Source organism: Amphiura filiformis, unplaced genomic scaffold (assembly GCF_039555335.1).
Source record: "Amphiura filiformis unplaced genomic scaffold, Afil_fr2py scaffold_96, whole genome shotgun sequence".
NCBI lineage: Eukaryota > Metazoa > Echinodermata > Ophiuroidea > Amphilepidida > Amphiuridae > Amphiura > Amphiura filiformis.
The window spans coordinates 243,187-265,559 of NW_027305560.1; the positions used below are offsets into that span (position 1 = coordinate 243,187).

A 22,373-nucleotide genomic window follows, 5' to 3' on the forward strand; every position below is an offset into this window, starting at 1 on the left:
TGTTTAAGCAAACACTTGACTAAACGTCATTTCATTTGAAAGTTATTACTTGTTTATTAAGAATGCAAATGAAGTGCTAAAACCTTAACATTTTGCTATAAACACCCCATCCTTCCCCTCCCCTCCAATCAATGTTGGGTTCTACTAGGCTCCCGTGACCAAACAAATTAGGATTCAAAATTGCAGAGTCCGAATACGGAGGCTGATCATAAGACCCAGATCAACATTGTTACGGGGGAAGGGGGGGTCGAATACGGTTCATGGTCCTCAAGTATCCCAAGACTAGTTTCTGTACCTTGCGTTATGTTTACAATTTCATATGCGATGGTAATGGCATTTGAAAAATAAATAAAAAACTTGACGGTGATTCGAACAAGGAATCTCTAGATTATTATCATCATCGTCGTCGTCGTCGTCGTCATCATCATTATCACCATCATCATCATCATCACCATAATCATCATCACTACCATTGTCAAAGGAATACATTTCTTAAATCACATTTTTAATCTTCGAGCCTGGTTTCCACCAAAAAATATCAACTACCAGATAAGGCTCAAATGAAAATAATATGGACTATGTATAGTCCATTTCGAAAAAATATTTTGTTTTAGGATGTGTTGTTTGAGTTCACTAAATTGTGTAAAGCATTTCTGACAATACTCACATAATCACATTGATTACGGTTTTTCTTTAGTATGAGTTCTGATGTGATCTTTAAGAGTACCAGATTGTGTAAAGCATTTCTGACAAACCTCACACTGATATGGTTTTTCTTTAATAGTGAGTTCTGATGTGTACCTTTAGATGACTAGATTGTTTAAAGCATTTCTGACAATACTCACACTTATAAGGTTTCTCTTTTGTATGAGTTCGGATGTGGTTTTTAAGATCACAATTTCGTGTGAAGCATTTCTGACAATACTCACACTGATATGGTTTTTCTTTAGTATGAGTTCTGATGTGATCTTTAAGAGTACTAGATTGTGTAAAGCATTTCTGACAAAATTCACACTGATGTGGTTTCCCGTGTGGTTTCTCCGTGTGAATTTTGATGTGTCTGTTGAGATTACTTTGGTGTGCAAAACAGTTTCGACAATATTCACACTGATAAGGTATCTCTTTCGTGTGCGTTCCGATGTGTCTTTGAAGATGACTAGATAGTGTAAAGCATTTCTGACAATATTCACACTGATAGGGTTTCTCTTTTGTGTGAGTTCTGATGTGGCGTTTAAGAGTAGAGGATAGCGTAAAACATTTCTGGCAATACTCACATTGGTAGGGTTTCTCTTTAGTGTGAGTTCTGATGTGTTGTTTGAGATTACTACTTTGCTTGAAACTTTTCTGACAATACTCGCACAGATAAGCCTTCCCATTGGTGCGAGTTTTGGTGTACGTGTGTCCTTTTAGATTGACAGATTTCTGAGGATATTTACACCGAACAAGTGTCTCTCTGGTCTTTTTTATTCTAGCTGCTCTAACATACTTGATCATATGCTTATCAACGTGACCATTCAACCTATTCAAAGAATAGAAGTATATTCCACAAAATCTACAAGTAAATGGTTTTAAAAGTCTTGCATTCATTATAAATGAGTTCAAAATTGTGTCCTGGGTATAATGGACCAAGTCAGTTCTTTCCCGTCTTCAATAAAAAAAATCGGACAAGACAAATCAGGGTTGTACCTTTCTCCTGGTGGTGATGATAGAATTGTACTGCACACTGACTAATAATCACAGCATCTGAAAGATGAAGAATATCATATTCTGAAATTACCATTTGTCTGTATGGAATTCGTGAAGGGCCATTTTTAGTAGGTGGGAGTGGCTTAGTTCAGTGGCGTAGCATGGGTCATTATAATGGGGGGGGGGCACCGAACACGATTGAGGGGCACCGTGTCTGATTGGGTTGCACAAGCCATTTGTCGGCAATTTTCCTATGGGATTTTTTCAAATCGCCATGCCCCCTGCCCCTATGACGCTACCCAATTTGCTTGTTAGCGCTAACTTTTATTGGTTTTCTGCATGCTGTCTATGTTGCGGGTTTTATAATAATACGCGAACAATATCGCAGTACGTGCAACTAAAATGGTAAACATGTTTTGTTTATTACAGAAAAAAGGAGAGTTTTCATGATGGCAACTTATTTTTTGAAAAATAAAACAGTGTTTTGTTATCAAAATAATATTTAATGGACTAAAGAATGAGAATAAACAATAGGAATTTTTATACTATCCTCTACCGTGTGACAGACGACAGGCAGATGTCCATTATTTTAATCGTAATAAAATATTGGACCTGTTGTCTATCACACAGTAGAGGACAGTAAAAACAAAAATTCCTATCGTTTATTCTCTAATTAGACAAAAAAGGTTTTGATTATAAAGTTAATACCAAAACTTAAAGAGGGGACAGGCACCTCTAGTGGCCCTTACAACTTTCTGTCAGTTATCTGACACTATTTTTTACCAATTATTCCAACCTGCCTTGCCTTCCCAGATAGCAAGACAACGTTGGCCCAACGTTGGCAATGGTCGGCATGGTCGCGGTCGGTAAGCCGACGCCAAGCCAACGTTGGACCAACATTGACATGCCAACCTTTAGTCATGGTTGGTATGGGAACGTCAGGCCAACGTTGGGTCAACGTTGTTATGCCAACCTTATATTATGGTCGGTATGCCAACGTCAAGCCAACGTAGCCAGCCAACCTTAAAATGACGGTCGGCATGCCAACGTTGGGCCAACGTTGTTGTGCCAACCTTAAATGATGGTCAGTATGCCAACGTCGAGCCAACGTAGCCAGCCAACCTTAAAATGACGGTCGGTATGCCAACGTTGGGCCAACGTTGTTGTGCCAACCTTAAATGATGGTCGGTATGCCAACGTCGAGCCAACATAGCAAGCCAACCTTAAAATGACGGTCGGTACGCCGAGGATGGGCCAACGTTGTTGTGCCAACCTTAAAATGATAGTCGGTATGCCAACGTTGCACCAACGTAGCCAGCCAGTCGTAAAATGACGGTTGTTACGTGGAGGTTGGGCCAATGTCGTCGCACAAACGGCTGGAATCCCAACATTGGACCAACGATGGTATAAGCTGTTGTTCAAGTCATGGAAATGGTCATGTTTATAATTATTTTCTTTTTATTACTAAGGCGTATTAAAGAGTGACATTAAATAAAGACTATAAAAGCCCACTAGATAAACTAATAATAATATCAAATAATAATAATAATAATAATAATAATAATAATAATAATAATAATAATAATAATAACAATAATAATAATAATAGGCCTAATGAATAATAATGATAATGATATTAAATAATAATGATGATGATAATAATGATAATGCTTATACCATACTAGGTATGTAATTATAATAAGAACAATATTGCTAGGAATTAAATCAACAGTAAGAATTATATTTTTATATTACTTCTTTTTTTCTTAAATCAACATTTATAGCAAATTAATGTCATCAATATTCACAGTAAATTTGATCAATATCCCTAAAAGATGCACTTTGGCAGGTTTAGTCATGAAAATATAGCTTATATTAACTTAAAACACTTGCTGAACTATGTAATCCCAGTTAGCTCAATTGGTAGAGCATCAGGCTTATAAACAGAAGGTCCCTGGTTCGAATCCCGGTAGGTACTAAGGTAAGTGACTTGTGTAAAATTAAGGTAGTTAATTTGTCTTCGTTGTAAAATAGAGAGCCAGGTAATTTAAGACTTAAAGTAAGCACAGTATACACAAGTAATTAATTTTATTCGTTTATTTTTTCTCATTGGGCTTGTTTGTCAATGTTGGCTCAACGTTGGCCAAATAACGTTGGCCCAACATCAAAGATTTGACGTTGGCCCAACGTCGCAAATTACATTTGTATTAAGGTTGGGTCAAAGTTGGGCCGACATTGGCCCAACGTTGCAGTGGTTGGCGGCCTGGCCAAATCCACGTTGGGCCAACGTCAAAAAACCAACGTTGGCCCAACGTAGTAAGGTCGGTTCGCTCACGTTTGACCAACGTTGGGCCAACGTAGTGTTGCTATCTGGGTTGCCATATTTCCCTAATTTCCTTCCTCTCACTCTCCTATTATCAGTATTATGCCATTGGCAAAGCTACATCAATGCCCGAGCATCAATGAAACATCCAGTCACGTATTGAGTGCCCCAAGGTTCTATTGTTGGACCCAATAATATCTATGTATACAGTAACGGTACGTATAGCTATCATTCAAAGTGCTCATGGTGTTGGTGATGGTATCTGCGGTAATGACACTTAAGGATACGATACATGATTTACCGACAAGTGACTCATTTCGGAATGCGATCATGAATTTTGAAGAAAGAAAAGTTTCCACAGGCTTTGTTGGGACTCAAACCAGCGATTCTAAACTTCCTTCGATTACGCGTCTAGCGCTTTACCGCTCGGCCACCGTGGCAGTTGAGCGGATGAGTGTAATGATAAAAGATAAATCTCATAATGCCATCTTTAGCCTTTTGATTAGACGTTTTATGCATAAATAGCACGAACGTTTGGGATGATGAAATTGCGTAAGTCAGGAATTATCTGCGTCACAATGTTTTGTTTTGGTTTTAGAAATTTGACCTTAAAATTTACGACTTCATTACATTATCAGTCGAAATCAACAAAAGATATTTCAACACTATATGTCCTCATTCTTTCTCTAGAATGTTTTGTACATGTATGTGAAATAGCTTCAACAATGGTTCGCTGCATAATGGTAAAAATAGCCTTGACCTAAAATTACGCACAAAAGATCGAGTCCCCTTAACTGTTTCACTTGATATCATTTTCCTGCGGACAGTTCTTCACATTCATATACAGGCTGAGTCAAAAAGAAGTAAACTCATGTTTGAGGGGCTGTAACTAGAGATCTGTAAAGAATCTGCTACAAATGAAAATATCACTGGAAAGAGAAACTTCTACTCGTCTAAATAAAAAAAAGAATTGTTGGAATTGCTCACAGCAAACTCAAGTTATACTCATTTGAATACAACCACCCATTTTTGTAGCTGCACACGGTTTCACTTCCCAAGTAAGGGCCTACCTTTTATATTGATTGGTAAGGCGCGATATTCAAATGCAAATAAAGTTCTGTGGCAGGTGTGGTTTCGATAAATAATTCCTAAAAGTTAAAGGGATCTTTTCAATATGAATTTTACCTCATTGCACTTCATTATAATAAAACGGGCCAAATGACAACATGGCACCACAATTTACCGCACGGGAGTGCACGTTTCTGTCGACGAAGTATCATGAAACTAAGAGTCCCACTGAAGTTCAGGGTCTTTTTCGTTTCCAATTTCCTACAGCTAACCGGGTTTCATGTGGTTTCATGTAAGGGAGCAGTATATAAGAATGTTAACAAGCTCAATGTGCATGGGGCACTAAGGAATAGACAGCCGGAAGCTTCAGGCAGACCACGAACTGCTAGATCACAACTGAACATTGCTAGAGTTAGACATGCGTTACAGCAAGACCAAAGATCAGCTCAATCTTTAACCTAACATTCCCCAATCAAGCTTCTGCCGGATCGTTCGTAAAGACTTGAATAGGTATCCCTACAAACTATAGTACCGCCATGGACTTTGTTGAATATTAATTAAAAGCAAAAGTTGTCTTTTCAACAATATATCGTGTTAGCACTTTGGTGATTCGTCGAAATTGAAATGGATGAAAATCAATCAGCCGTGTGCAGCTACAAAAATGGGTGGTTGTATTCAAATGAGTATAACTTTAGTTAGGTGTGAGCAATTGCAACAATTCTTGTTTTTATTTAGACGTATAGACTTTGCTCTTTCCAGTGGTATTTTTATTTTTAGCAGATTCCTTGCCGATCTCGAGTTACAGCCCCTCAAACATGAGTTTACTTCTTTTTGACTCAGCCTGTATGTTCACACATTTCACAACAACAACAAAATTTTTTAAAAACTTAATGCATGATATGAGTCAACTATAATACCCGGATAAGGTAAATTTATTAAATTTAACTTAAAAATCCTTAATAATTTAATCTAGGTCATTGAAACACATGAATAATAACAAATCATAAACTGGTTTAAGAACATCGAGGGGCGGTCAATAAGTTCGTAGAACAAGGTACTTGAAAGAGTACTAGCCAAATTCTTTCTATCTCTCTCTTGAGCTTGGTCACCACATATCTTAATGTACCCGTCGCAATTTTTCTTGAAACCTTCTATGTCAACAAAATGGAAGTCTTCTGATAGCTCCTTGAGCCACTCTTCAGTGAAGGCTCACCACCATTGATCACCAGCAAACCTGATATTCTGAAGGTAGGACTTAAAATTCTAAAATAGGTTTCACTAACTGGAGGCCATGCCCGAACCACAACATGGTTAATTTAATTAACTGATCCCTCTGTCGTGAATGGCAGCTTGACAAACTAAGAATAGCGTACAGGATACAATCCGAAAACAGCCACATTCCTACCATCAACCTTCTTCACATGATGGCTTGCTTCAATTTTGCTATCAAAATTGTATGATATATGCCTATGATTGTACTTCCATTTGGCAAATGATCTGTCATCAAGACTATCCATGGATCTCAGAAACAGCGATGAAGACCTTGCACTACGGTGACCGAGTGATGATCTTCTTAGGGGTGTGAGATCCAGGTGCTTCCACTAAATTCACTCATAATTCACTCATGAAGATTCCAGGACCCCATCTAGAAGACACCCTGGAATACCCAAATGTTAATGGATTAATATTGAAAACACATTCATCAGAGTTGTCATATTTTGTGGCTATCTCATCTTTCTTATTTGGCTCTTTATTCATTATCGATGTCACTGTACCAGCGCGTACATCATTAGTGGTGACGTCAGCAAGTCTTTTGGACCTTGGGTGATCTTCAAGGACGCTCATTCCATTCTTGAACTCTGAGAACAATTTCGTTGCTGTTGAATACCAAGGACTTCATTACCATTTACAACAACTCTACATTGTTAAAGTTTATTTGAGTTTTCACCACCGTCGGGTGAAATTTCCATGATGACGCTGTATTCACTTTTGGCAGTACCTGTGAATTCACGGAGGTAGGCTTTCTCTGAAGAGTGTCCTGCCCATATACCGTGATGCGAAATCTTTCATTTTCCCAATCCAATCAGCCCCATACAGGCCACCAATATGTAGGATTGTTCGTATCTGTTGGGGTCGTTCTTTCAACTGTTATCCCTAACACTGACCCATGCTTTTTGGTATCGGAAGCTGCGCGGGTTATTGCTGCCCGGCCAGCAATTCCGTGAGCATATCACACTTCGGGTGATTGCATCATCGCAGACCCTGGGATACATGCATGTTATGAATTTTTCATCGTGGTATTTTGTGGTTTTTACTGGTGTTAGGGTTAGAAGACACTCTAAATCTGGAAAAATACATCTTACCTAACCCTAACACTGACCCATGCTTTTTGGTATCGGAAGTCAAAGAAGATCCGAATTTTTCAAGAAGAATTTTTGACTTGGCACCCCCGGGATTCAAACCTTTGACCCCCCGCATGCCAAGCACACGATCGCGGACCGGTACACTCTAAATTTCAAGGATTTAAAATAAATCCCAAGGGACTGTGATTAGGGACCAATCAAGTGTTAGATTTAAAATTAAATCTTTATTAAAGTAGAGGGGTGATCTCGAACCAAAGTTTTAAAATACTTGTGAAAATCATTGTGGTGACTTTGTTTGAGTGGGAAAATGACCTTTATTTCGTTAAATTCGGACATTTTACCCCCTGGACCTGGCTTCTTTTGTTTTTCCGTTTTTGCCCATTTTAGTGCATTGTAATGTATAGTATTGTTAGGCTTTAATATATGTTAGCTAATACTAGTGTATGGGTGGCTTCAAAACTCAACTGCAGGTTGACCGGCAGTTAGTCTGGTTAGGCCTCGAGAACAATATAGCTCGAAGTTTGCATAGAAGTGGAGACTGCTTCGGTCTTTGGGGTTAAATTAGTTCACGCACTTTTAGACACTCATGGGGAATATACCCAATTATGGAGCAGGACCAGGCCAGACAAAACCTGCCCACACAGTCACCATGGAATTCCCAGAAGGACATTACCAGCTCTCTACTACCAGATATGGTTGCCAGTGTTGTTTTCAGGACCCACAGCAGTTTGAGCAAAATCATTTGATTGTTAATATTCTCTAATATAATTAACCAATATAAACCAAAAGCCTTTGGAGATAGAAACAATTAGGTTTAATATATTTAGTGTAGGTAGGAAGAAAAACTACCTTATTAAATATAAATCATACTTTCTTGTGAAAGTAACACTAATGAAAAGTATAAGACTGAAATCATTATCATTCACCTTGCACATGCATGGTACATTTTGTTATTCAGAATGTGACAGCTTATTAAATGAACAAATATATTTAACATTAAGTGTTATTTCACACAATTTAATTGTTGTCTTTAAATATTAATGATTTCGACAATGCTAATAATAGGCCTACAACTATCAAACAATAATAAAATGAGATGTGGACAGGTTAGGCCAACATTAACAAGGAATGAAAAATCAACATTTTAGCTTGAAATTTGGATTTTCAAGAGAGAGATATAATCTTAAAATCATAATTCTCCATAAATATTAGCCTATAGTGATTTATTTCTGAGAAATGAATTGGATCATTTGTTTCTTCAAGCTGCAGTTTTCTGCTGCATTTATCATCATTCCTTTACATTTTTTCTTCCTTTCTGTTTCCTAAGTATGTGTTCAATTTATAAGTGTACGAAATATTTACTTGTTCAAAATGCTTATTGTTTCATTTTACAACTATCTCAGTTGTTAAAAAGAATATTGCAAAACAAAATTAGTATTAATTTAATTAAATGAATATCCTAACCTACCAAATGAGAATGCCATTGAAATATACATGTCCTCCTCCATGGACATTTAAAGTGTGTGAAGGATAGAATAAGTGTGACCACCACTAATTCAGATAAATAGGTATCTATCAACAGCATATTCACATTAAAACCTAGATTACGTTTTGATGGTCTATGATTTACATTCATCCCTGGTTTTCCCCAATACATGAGTAACCTGGCATGTTTGACATTGGCTGCAGTCATGATGTTTATAGGCTTAACATAACAACACAATTAATTAGAAAAACTCAGATCACACTACTGCAACATATTAAAGCATGTGTCACATGAATGAAAAAAACTGGACCTTAAAAAATATGGGGGCAGACCAAATCCATTAAACAGTAATTGGGACTAATCGCTATAATAGGTCCCAGGGCACATTTGATAAATCTGTACTCCCAAAGCATTTGTCTGGTCTGGTCACTTTACCTTTTAAGTTCAAGGATCTATTTCTCAGCGCTATTGAAGGCCTATGTATTCATTAAAAGTATTTATCTTTTCAGTGTATACCCTTTCAACATTGATGTGTTTTGTGTAGGCCTTAATTACGTTCACAATGTATGTTTCTGGTTTTGTTTTTTGTTGAATAGAGTTTTTTCTTTGATGTAATTTACCCGGTGTATTTATTTTGCAATTTTACTTGATGCTAGTTTTATTCATCAATTTGATCATTTCTAGCTGTCTTTCCAAAGTTAATGATAATGATATAAACTCATAGGCCTAAAGACTCATGTATCGTTGTGTACTTTGTTCATTTATCACGATAGATGTAAACCCTTAATCATGTTTTATGCTATAACACCACCATACCAGCTCATCCGACCAGAAGTTTACAAACTATTATTTCTATCAAATATGTGTCCTGGATTTATAACATGGATTTTTGAAAAGTTATCAGTTCTGATTAATTTATACAGCAAAGGATCAAATATAAATTTGGTTTGGAATTTAAAAGTTTTGGAATTCAAAAATAAAGGGAACAGTTAGTCATATATTGTTACATATGAATGAATGAATCTTTATTTCCATAATAAAAAACAACAAAATACAAAGAAATTCAACATCAAATACTTCTAATTTGCTTCATATTCTGGATTAGCTGTTTTGTTCTATACCAAGGAGATAGGCCTATTTATGAATATGTATAAAGATGCTATATGTTTTAAACATATGTGGCTGGACGCGGCGAATGAGCCGTAAACTCGGCAAACTTCATTTCGAGCTACAGGTGAAAATATATGCAAATCTCGTATTTTGGCGAAGTTGAGATTTTTGCAGATTTTAAATGTTTAAGCTTTCTTCTAAACACATACAAAGTTTTATTTTAAAGAAATAAGTGGAAATATGAAATAATCTACATTTTCTGAGGCCCGTCTGATGAATGGTCATTATGCTTCCCTAACTTTGAACACGTTTTGCTCAGTTTCGCGTTTTGATTCATGACAACCTATAACAAGCCATAACTTCGCTTCTGATTGTCATATGAAGTTCATTGAGGTACGTGTCATTTTAATCCCTGAAACATGCTCTTTGCAAATATGCAAAAATGTAAAAATGACCATAGGGGGACTTTACGGCTTATTCGAGGTGTCCAGGCACATATCGCTCTTTGGTTTTTATGGACCATATCGACTATCTATAGTACTTTTGGAATGGTTTTAATAGCAAACTTTGTAATGTTTGTTGGGTTAAGAAAGAATAAACATATAACAGTGACAATGTTAGGGAAAATATTCTGAAATAGGGGCAATCTCTAATTGAAACATGATTTTATCATTTCATTCAGTATGTAAACCTGTCATATATTTATATGAATGACTTTGATTTGGTCAGCAATGAGTCCAATGTTTTTATTCAGTACATATATTGCTATTCGTGCATCGAAACATGTAACAATTTAAATATCAGCAATATTAATGTTTTCCTCACATCCCTATACAACATGCATAGACTCATTACCATGCACCATTGTATGTCAACATCAAAACATAGTATTATGATGTTGAGAATCTGTGGATGTATATAGTTTGGCAACAGGTTATCACAATTCCCACTTCAGGGCCCTAGTGTCAACAACACTAACCATTACCAACTAAACATATGGTCAACTAATTGTAGGAATGCAGAAATAGGGGAAGTAGGTGAACTTCAGGTCATGATCAAGGACCGAATTACTAGATCGAAGCAGCCATGCGTCGAAGCAAATCTAGAACTATTTTGTGCTCGTGGCCTTAGTGGCGGTTGAACCGTGCTCCATACATATTGTTTAGAACAATACAACCTGGATCTAACCGGGTGGAACCGGGCGAAACTGGCAAGCAACCGGCGGATGTGTTTTGAAGCCCTCCCTATAAAGTATGTGATTTAACTTATGATAATTGTTTTCAGTGCTCTCAGACTAATGAATAACAAGAATCACGGTAGGGTTGATTGGATTCTGAATTTTAATTGTTTAATTATAGTTTGGCTGAAATGCGGCGGGAAAACACATTTTGACTCCCTAATCCAACCCCTTCCACAAGAGTATTTTTAAACATTTCCTAATTGATAACGATCAGTGTAGGGAATCATTGGTAGTGGGCAAATATGTCATGGTTTTGCAACAAAAAATATTTGATGTAAACAAAAAATGTTAAGCCGAAGGGAGGGGGTGGATGCAACTTGTACATCAGCCTGGTTGCGGAGGTGGTACTATATATGAGGTCGGAAACGAACGAAATATCCATGACAAGATACCATGAAGATCTGTAAATTGTTAATCTGTGACCTGGGACGGGCAATTTTACCCTGAAGATTTACATGGAAATTGTTCATTTATTTTCAGTCATTTCATTGAATATTATCTTTGACTTCCCCCATGTTCCATATGAAGGTTTTAATTATGTACACAGACCTTCAGCATTGGATCCCTTATAAATGTACTCGCAAATAATAATCACCCTGTGCCACTCTCCAGCACCGATATTCTCCACATGTAGGCCTATGTACATCTTTTGCTTTTGAACACCTGACTGAGGTGGATGTATAATACTACTGAGGACTAAAAAAAAATGGAACTTTAACCTCTTGGGGTCATTTCTATTTTGTTGATTGCACGAAATTTTGGCCACATGTGTGAATTCAAAAGAATTTTCCTATATCCTAGTTTCGTCAAAATGTAATCAATTTGAATGTGCCAGGTGTCAATCTAAACTGAAATAAAGTCATTTGCATGATTTCCTTGATTACAGCAAATGTCATCCATAAAAAAATCATACATCCACCACCTAAATTCTTCAAGTAGAATAAACAACCCCATCTTTTTTTTTTCTAAAAATAGCCACATCTCTTGAAGACCATCACAAGAAAGTCATGAATATGCAAATAAAGCAGATCCCCTATTGGCAACTTGTTGTCACAGTATAGCACCCAGTTTTGGTTCATGGGCTCGAAATATTACAATAAATTGTTTCAAATATGGGACATAAAAACGCAATTCTAATCTATACATTTTAACAGCTACACAAATGTGGACACATGATTTATGGTAGAGACTGATATCCAAGATGCCGATATTAAGTGTAAATTCCTTATCAGGGGTGGTACAATAATCGTGTGTACCCCGGGGTGGTCAATTCCCAAAATGGTCTGCCAAAATTTGCTTGCTCACCTCACCCATTTGGCTGTGGCCAAAAATCTTTTCCCCCTTTCGACGTGCCAAAAAATCCCACCCCTTTGACATACTAAAAACAAAAAATCTTTGTAATCCCCCCTTCACACATAGGCTACATGATTTTGGGGAACCCAAATTTAAAACCTTAGATTGTCTTATCATATAATGCGTGCGCAGTAAGCAGGAAATTTTGCATATTTGAACATTTTCCCCACACATTTTAGAGCATTATAGAAACGGTGCCCAAAACATCTATGCCAAAATCGCTTGCCCCCTCCATCCCCTTTGACCTGCCAGAAATCACTTGGTCACCCGTTCAACCTGCATGCCAAAAATGCTCCCCCCCCCCACACACACACTTTTTGGCCTGCCAAAAAATCATTGCCACCCCCCTATAAACGACCCTGCGGTACACATAAATATTACACCACCCTTTATTCCGTGTGGTGGAAAATAGCACTGCGTACCACCTTCCATTTGACGTCATTGTGATGTCAAATGGAGGTGTTGGATCTTTTTTTTCTTCAAAAGAAGGAAAATACTCTCCGATATACATTGATACCATTTTGTAAAAGATTTAATGATAAGTTATGTTACAAAAGTAACATGGAAAGAATATATGGTTAACCTTGTTGTAATTCGCCTTATAGGGCCTATGCTGAAATATGCAAAAAAGCTCGATATGATCAGACCCTATGTCCAGGGGGTAAAATAACCGAATCAGATGAAACAAAAGGCATTTCCCACTAACACAATGCCACTACAACTATTTCCACAAGTTTTGAAAAAATACCTCACAAAGTGGTTCAGAGATCACCCCCTACTTTAAGATTTAAAATTAAATCTTTTAGATTTAAAATTCAAATCTATAAGATTTATTTTAAATCTAAAATTGATTGGTCCCTAACTACAGTCTTAAGGATTTATTTTTAAATCCTTATAATTTAGAGTGTAGCTGCACAGGTTATTGCTGCCCGGCCAGCAATTCCGTGAACATATCACACTTCGGGTGATTGCGTCATCGCAGACCCTGGGATGCATGCATGTTATGAATTTTTCATCGTGGTATTTTGTGGTTTTTACTGGTGTTAGGGTTAATAAACACATAATACAGATTTATAGCGCGAATGGGCCAACATTCCTTCTGGGTTCGGTAATTGATTGGAGAACCTTGACATCACAAAAACACACAGTGATAAGAATCTAAATATGCTCTAAAGGAATATGCTCTAAAAGAGTACCAGAAAAAGCCAAATACAATACTAACATCAATATGGTTTCACTTTTGTGACAAATATACACTGAGTGGGTTTTTTTTTTAACAGTGAGTCTGATGTGTTCTTTGAGATGATCAAGTTGTGCCCCAAGTGTAAAGCAGTTCTAACAATACTTGCACTACTGAAGTTTCTCTTTGGTGTACGTGAATTCATATGTATTTTGAGTTTATTACTTTGGGCATCACCATGGTTTAATTCTCTTTCGTGCGAGTTCGGAGATGGGGAGTTAGGATATATCGATATGTGGTTCGAGTCTCCAAAATTCTGCGAAATGTTTCCGACACTGAATTTTATGACTAGTTATGAGTTAGGATGTGTTGTTTGAGTTCACTAAATTGTGCAAAGCATTTCTGACAAAACTCACACTGATATGGTTTTTCTTTAATAGTGAGTTCTGATGTGTGCTTTTAGATGACTAGATTGTTTAAAGCCTTTCTGACAATACTCACACTTATAAGGTTTCTCTTTTGTATGAGTTCGGATGTGTTTTTTGAGATCACTATTTCGTGCGAAGCATTTCTGACAATACTCACACTGATATGGTTTTTCTTTAGTATGAGTTCTGATGTGATCTTTAAGAGTACCAGATTGTGCAAAGCATTTCTGACAATACTGGCACTGATGTGGTTTCTCTTTCGTGTGAATTTTGATGTGTCTGTTGAGACTTGTTAGGTGTGCAAAACAGTTGCGACAATATTCACACTGATAAGGTTTCTCTTTTGTGTGAGTTCTGATGTGTCTTTGAAGATGACCAGATAGTATAAAGCATTTCTGACAATATTCACACTGATATGGTTTTTCTTTAGTATGAGTTCTGATGTGATCTTTCAGATTACCAGATTGTGTAAAGCATTTCTGGCAATACTCACACTGGTAGGGTTTCTCTTTAGTGTGAGTTCTGATGTGTTGTTTGAGATTACCACTTTTCTTGAAACTTTTCTGACAATACTCGCACTGATGAGCCTTCCCTTTGGTGCGAGTTTTGGTGTACGTGTGCCCTTTTAGATTGGCAGATTTCTGAGGATATTTACACCAAAAAAGTGCCTCTCTAGTCTTTTTGGTTCTAGTAGCTCTAACATATTTGATCATATGTTTGTCAACGTGACCTTTCAACCTATTCAAAGAATAGAGGTAGATGCCACAAAATCTACAAGTAAATGGTTTTAAAAGTCTTCCATTCATTTTAAATGTGTTCAACGATAGTGTCCTGGGGTAGATATAAACATTCTATATTTAGCATGGACCAAGTCAAATATTTCCCAGATGTCTTCAGTAAAGAATCGGACAAGACAAATTAAGAGTTGGTACCTGTATCCTGGTTTTAATAGTAGAATGATACCCCACATTGACTAATAATCACAGCATCTGAAAGAAAAAGAAAATCATATTCTGAAATTACTACTTGTCTGTATGGAATTCGTATTTGTATTTTTTTTTTTTTAAAAGATTAATACCAAAAAAGACATAATTATACACATAATGATATTCATGTGGTCCCGGGGGGCACTCAAATATGACAGTGTACGCATGCGTGACCAAATTTATTTTGAACACTCCCTAAACAAGTTTTCCTCTGTGAGCAAAATGACCCCCCTAAGCAAGTGACCCACTATACAAGAGCTTACAAGTTTTGATGGATTTTGACTACTTGAGAACAATTTTTTGGACTAACATGTCATTGAACGGATATGACCCCAGGGGGTATACCATGGCATCAGACACAGACTTTAAGGTACATATTTCGAGGTGCATAACAAACACCAAATTGGTGTCGTATGACCTTTGACATGCATGCATTCTTTTGTCGAGAGTGATATGGTCTTTCAATTCGTGCCGAGTGTCCTTGGCAGACTTGACTATGCTTCAGTGGTCATGAAAGGATTCAATAGATAACCTAGCTGCCCCAATAATCCCAAGCTATTGTCTGAAACTGCACCTCGTGACATCATCTTTACTTTACATCCTCAGGGGGGTTTCCAAATATTCCAAATTAGATATGATTCAACTTGTTTTGCTCAATTTGAGAGGGGAATTCCCCCAAAATGTCATCACTCATGTAATTTTGTAAACAAAGATAAATCATCAAATTAAATTATTCAGGGCACATCACAATATTCTGAGAGGATATTTCACAAGAAATCCATTGATAAATGACATTGATTTTTATGGGGGGTTAATGGTTAAGGAGATATTGCAAGTATTTTGTGGGAACATTTTGATTGTATCTTATACCCCACATCAAAAATAACATTATTTGCTCTATAGAGCTAAAACTTTCTAAAAATGTATACTTTTACTATGCTACCTGCTATAGATTTTCCATGGCGCAAACATTTTGTCGGAACATATAAAAATGTATGAATTTGTTCAAATTCTTAATGATCTTGGTAATACTTGTACAAATAGTTAAATTTATCGTACCCTGGACACAAATTTGCACAAAAATACTTGTACAATGTTTTCTTAACTAATTGATAACTACAAATTTCACCAATCTCTAATTACCTTTTTTACAATTGGGCATACTTTAGATATGCCAGGTGAATTTAAATTTGCCATCAAACTGCATCATTTTATATATCAAATTAAAGCCATTGAGTAAAGAAAGCCAAAATTGAAAACCTTTTTGTCATAGCACTTTCCGTGGCAAAGTTACATCTTTTCAAAGATCAACTTTCATCAAAAAGATTCTGCTAGCAAAATTCCACAAAACAGCATTACGAGGATGTTTCTAGATCTAATTATTGTGTTTATTAATTTCATCTGAATACATAGCCACCAAAATAGTAAAGCGTACCACTCCCTCCCGGGTCCCACCCGGGGTCCCACTTTCCCTTTCTTATGATACGTTGATTTATTATCACGCATCGGGCCTGCAGTATTACCACACCTTTAACTTAAAGTTGAGGAAAGTTAAAAGATGAGGTCGGAATTTGTTGCAAGTTACCACAAAATTGTTGTAAGACAAAGACTATCACTAGCAGAATCCAGAATTCGATCGCAGTGAGTCCTTTCGGGCGCACACCACTAAATAATCGTCCCATTGAAATACACGTGAAAATACAACTATAAGAAAATAAGTTTGTTTTTCTACTACCCCATGTAGGCCTATACAATATTTTTAATATTTTGATCGAGCCAATGTATTAAATAAAGATTAGATTTTTATTTAAATTTGATTTTATGTGACAAATTAAGACAAACTTGAGAGATACTGTGACGAACTAAACAGAGCCCCCCTGAATTTCAGCCAACACTCGCGCCTCGTTACCAGTTCCGGCCATGATATTGTTCCGCGCTAAAAACAAATGAAAATTAAAAAAAACACGGATCCACCTGTGCACGTATAAAATGGGCACAGAAATATTGTCTCAAATATGAATGAATTTTAAGAAACATACGGGACACATCGTCATCATCCCTATATCTTCGTGTTAAAAATTGCCGTGATAGTACAGCGAATCCTCTCGTTTTTTAACAGCTACGCATCACGATTTTGTTCGAGATAGGCCGAGCGACTCAGGCTAAGCATACCATGACTATCATATGAGATACCACAGCGTTTCTATATTCTACACATTATTACGATTTGTGTATGCTCTAGTACCCCATATGATGTTTCTATTACAAGAACAAATTTGTTTTCAGGTATGACCAGGGTTTTGTTTCCAGTACACTCACTCGAAAAGCAGTACACTAATTAGCGGGGCCTTGCAGCTTGCTGTGGATATCTTTTACTGCATTTTTAAAGTAAAAAATTTGAAATCCAAAGTAAAAATTGAGATATATTTAATTTTGAGAATGACAATTATACTTTATGTATAAAGCCCATTCAGTTAAGTTCCAGGTGCACGTCCTATAACACAATGCATATGTAAACTTTCTTTATCTGTGTCAATAATAGAATACGGATTTCAACGGAGTATTGAGCTGTATGGAAAAAAATATTTATAATACAGGGTGTTGACACTGTGCGGGATATGATGAACCATTGACCTGACACAATGATAGTAGGATCTACGGTAGGCCTATTAGTCGTTTATATACAATGTAGGCCTATATACCGTATTGTCATGATACCAATATTTGTCAAGGGGAGTAATTCATTGGTAGAGCACCAGCGCAGTCACCTTCAGAGCCTTATTTCACCCTTATACAGATAAGCACTCCATTATAATGCCTCTTTGAAGGTGTCTTGGGAAGTATTTCTTGAACTGCATATCTCCTTGGGTAGGCATCAATCTCCGAGGTCTGGACTTATGAAGCTTTAGGACCAGACTCGTGTGGGTTAAACCAGTTTTAAGTGCGCACAACCGTACCGCTTCCCTCAGAGATAGATTTAATTAAACCATCATCAGAGATTGGGCACTCCGTCATCAGTGTTGGAGGACTCGGGACTCAGACTCGGACTCGAGTCCTTTTTTCAAGGACTCGGACTTGGACTCAGAAGCTAAGGACTCGGACTCGGACTCGGACCCAGTGCTGTCAACTCTCACGCATTGGGTCACTTTCTCACGGTCTCACTCCAAGGTAGTATAATCTCACGCCTAGGTAGTAAATCTCACGCAAAAAGCTGGAAAATGAGTAAAATCTCACCCATCGTCATGAATAATTTGTTGCTCCTACCCCCCCCCCCCCCCCCGCTTTTCACATTCTCAAGCGCCATGGCTCAAATAATCATGGTACAAAATGAACATTGGAGTCGGCAAACCCCGGTCACCTCTGTCTCACGCCCAGCAATTCCAAAAAGTTGACAGCCCTGCTCGGACCCCAAGGACTCGGCTTCGAGTCCTCCTCGAGTCCGGCAAAATAGGCTCTTTTTAGGTCTTTTATTTTTGTGCATTGTAAACTTCTTCTTATGCTTGATCAATGATCACATCAAGTGATTGGGCCTATTAAAATTTAAGTAATTTTGCATACAAATAAATCCAGTTTGTAAATAAAAGTACAACCAAAAAGCAAGATTGGTTTCAATTATATCTTTAATTATTGCTTGTTTATTGTTTTGACATGACTGCTTTGTTAGGCACAATTAGTCTAGAATGCACATGAATAATAATACCACTGAATATCCTGAGGCACTCAAGTTAAATGTTAAAAAAAAGAAACTATGAACTGATTTGGGGGCAAAATTGGGGCTTGATGAACTGTAATTTCAACATTTTTGTGGAGGTCTGTGAACTAAAATTGGGCCAAATTATAGGCTTTGGAGCAGGGGCGTAACCAGTGGGGGGGCCGGGGGCAAGCTGCCCCCCGGACACAAAAAAAATGGGAAGAAGAGCAAAAAATGGGGAAGGGGAAAAGGAGGGGAAGGAGAAAAAAAGAGAGAAGAAAAAAGGGGAAGGAGAAGAGAAAAAAGAGAAAAAAGAGGGAAGAAGAGAAAGGGGAAAGAAGAAAAGAAAAAAAGAGGGAAAAAAAGGGGAAGGGAGAAGAGAAAAGGGAAAGAAAGAGGGAAGAAGATCTATACTACTTTCATTGTGAAATTTGTACTCTGAAACACTGATTTTTTAGCTTCTAATGTGCCAAAAACCAGGAGCTTCAGGGGGCTCCGCCCCCTTGACCCCCTATGGCGGGCCCCTGGACCCCACCCATTTAACGTTTCGCGCCAAGCTCGCTCGCACATAAATACTACAACTTTTTGTCAAAAATTGGGAAATGTTTTAATCCCCCGGAAGGTCAGGTCTGGTTACGCCCCTGCTTTGGAGCTAACAAATTCAAAATGTTTCTAAATTTGAGCTGAAGAGCTACAATTTTCAGAGTGTTAGGCTCAATGAACTGGAGCATGATGCAAATGCGGGTCTTATTGACCGACGCAGATACCCGTACCACCTTTACATGTGAGTGACCCATACTGCATATAGGCCTACAGCCAGATCCAACACCACTTCGTTTGGCACCTGAAGTTTGAATTATGAGCAGTGGGTGAGGTAAAATTGGGGGTAAGAATATTTTGGCCGATCGAAAGGGAGGGTGGAAGCAATTTTTGGCACATATGGGGCACCTTTCAAATAAAACGCTCTAAAAGGCCTAGAAAACATACGGAAACGCATGTATGCAAATTTTCCTGCTCACTGCGCTCGCAACATATATCTTTAAGGTTTGTAAATTGGGATACCCAAAATGGTATCTGCAAAGGGGGTGGGGGTGCAAAGATTTTTGGCTGGTCGGGAAGGGGGGCAAGCGATTTTATGGCAGGCCGAGGGGCGATAAGCATTTTTGCAATTTCACCTCCCCGGGCTCCGCACTCCGCATAATTAGTGCACAGCCCGAAAACAATACTAGGCATTCCACGTGGGACTAGCAAATGATGTACTTACAAGAAAATAATAGGTCTTTTTGGGAAACAAATCCATATCTTCAATATGAAAGGTCAAAATTTTCAATTGACCATCGGCTTTTCCTCCCAGCTACATACACTTTAAGAATATATCATTAGATTTATATAATTTACTTCGAGGACTGTTATATATCAAATTTTTATAATGTCATAAAATTTGTATTATATTGTGATTTTCAAAAAATGAAAATTATTTGATATCAGAAAGACATGCTTCGTATTCAGAATGCAATTCGATAGGTCTGTGGTGCTTTCATGTCCCACAAAAACTACTGTCGAAAAGCAATAAACGCTCATTCTAGATCCCTTAAAGGTCCGTAACCCGATCGACAGCATCATCCCCCCGATTTTTTTCAATGTTGATGAGGTTTTGGTATCACATAATAGATACTATTTTTCTCATTACTATCCTGAAATTTGACGCTCCAATTCGATGTATTTCCGGAGAAATCATGAAACACAGCGGTTTTTACAGGTATACCAGTTGTTCGCATTTTACACGACACGGGAGTTTTGGGTAGTCATAGAATGAAATCGGAATAGATTCGGAAGATTTCACCCCAGTACCAATTCGTCCGCAAAATACATCAAATAGGCCCCTAATGTCAAACTATAGATGGCGCTATAATGATATAAAACAAAAAACAAAAATAAAGAAATACATAAGAGGCGAAATAAATAAGGAAACATGACCTATATTGTCAAGCATGATACGAGGAATATGAAAAAATTATGAGAGCACCTCCCCCATTAAAAAATTATTTAAAAAATAAAACAAAGAAAAATCATAAATATGTGAAAATGTGCATCATATAGCTAAAAATAAAGAAATAATTAAGCGAAGTAAATACAGCATGGGCTATCTTGTCAAGAATGATAATGACCGCAGTAATATGTAATGTTTTTTAAGATTAATCAGTATGAATCCCGGAGGGGGTTCTCCCTGGTTGAAGGTATACGGGGATGTGCCACGGTTTTGGGGTACCTTTTCAGCAATTTTGGTATATCGATGGGTGGGTTTTCAGTGGAGACCAATGCGCCCAATTGGGCGCATTTGGGCAAAAGTGCCCCTAAAAGCACCCAATTAGGGCAAATTTGGGTGCTTTTTGGGTGTTTTTTGTGAACAATTGGTATACTGATGGGTGGCAAAAACAGCAAAAAGTAGGTATAGAGAAAGTCAGCATCCGAAAGTCTGCGTGGCACATCCCCGTAAATTTTTTTCGAAGAACCCCCGGGTATGAATAGAGGGTATAAAAGTGTACAGGGGCGAGCCGGTTTTCAGTGCCAAGGCGAACACTTCCTGTTTCCACCGGGACATACGCTCGGCCGTTGTTTCGCGATGCCTGACCAGAATGCAATTCGCGCGTACCAGTGTATTGGCTTGCTAATTATGCTAATTATTCACATTTATGCTGAAATTGTTCCCGTTTTCTCACATAGATGGATAAAGGGGACAATATTTGACATTGTATGTAAGTTTGAAGAGAATCCATATCCTAAACCGATAGGGTTACCCCCCTTTAATCTATTCCCATTTTATTTCCACTAATTTGAGATTCTCAAGGTTTTTGAAAATGTTCCCATGCTACGCCAATGAGCACTGTACTGCATGTGATGTGACATCATAATGAGTCCCATGCCAGCATAGTGAGTAGAAAGAAGTTGGAAACCAGTCACACTGGTGCATGAAAATTTATAGGTAAATGGTGCCTGGTATCTACAAGGCTCCTTTGGATTTAATAATACATTTGTACAGTGTCAATGGAATACTAGTAAGTTTGTATGTGATATTAAAGGGGCATTTCGTGATCCACAGCCTCATCCCCCACTTTTCTCAAAAAAGTTGAGATTTTTATATCACTGGAAACCTCTGGCTACATAATGTTTATGTACCAAATATTTCTTGCAGATTAATTCGTTTAGCAAAGATATTGTGAAATTTGAATTTCGTTCTGGTGCACCAGAACGAAATTACAACGCATTGTCTATGGAGCAGTGTAATACACATAATCATGCATAACTCGCGAACGCAAAATCGGAAGCAACTGAAATTTTGGGAATAGGTTTTTTTTCGTGGATATCTAATGAAAAATGACATAAATAGAGGATGCTAGGATCACGAAATACTCCTTTAAGCTTACCAGATTAGCTGACCATGTTGACAGTCCAACAATA

The 22,373-nt window shown here is 37.5% G+C and overlaps 1 protein-coding gene across 1 annotated transcript; it reads right to left on the bottom strand.

Annotated features, from left to right (window-relative positions):
• Positions 1-673: 673 nt before the first annotated feature.
• Positions 674-15,207, bottom strand: LOC140144909 (uncharacterized). The gene is given in 5 exon segments (XM_072166710.1): positions 674-782; positions 784-1,519; positions 2,986-3,097; positions 14,278-14,525; positions 15,170-15,207. Coding segments are annotated over 5 exon segments (1,236 nt in total). The 3' UTR covers positions 674-680.
• Positions 15,208-22,373: the final 7,166 nt, after the last annotated feature.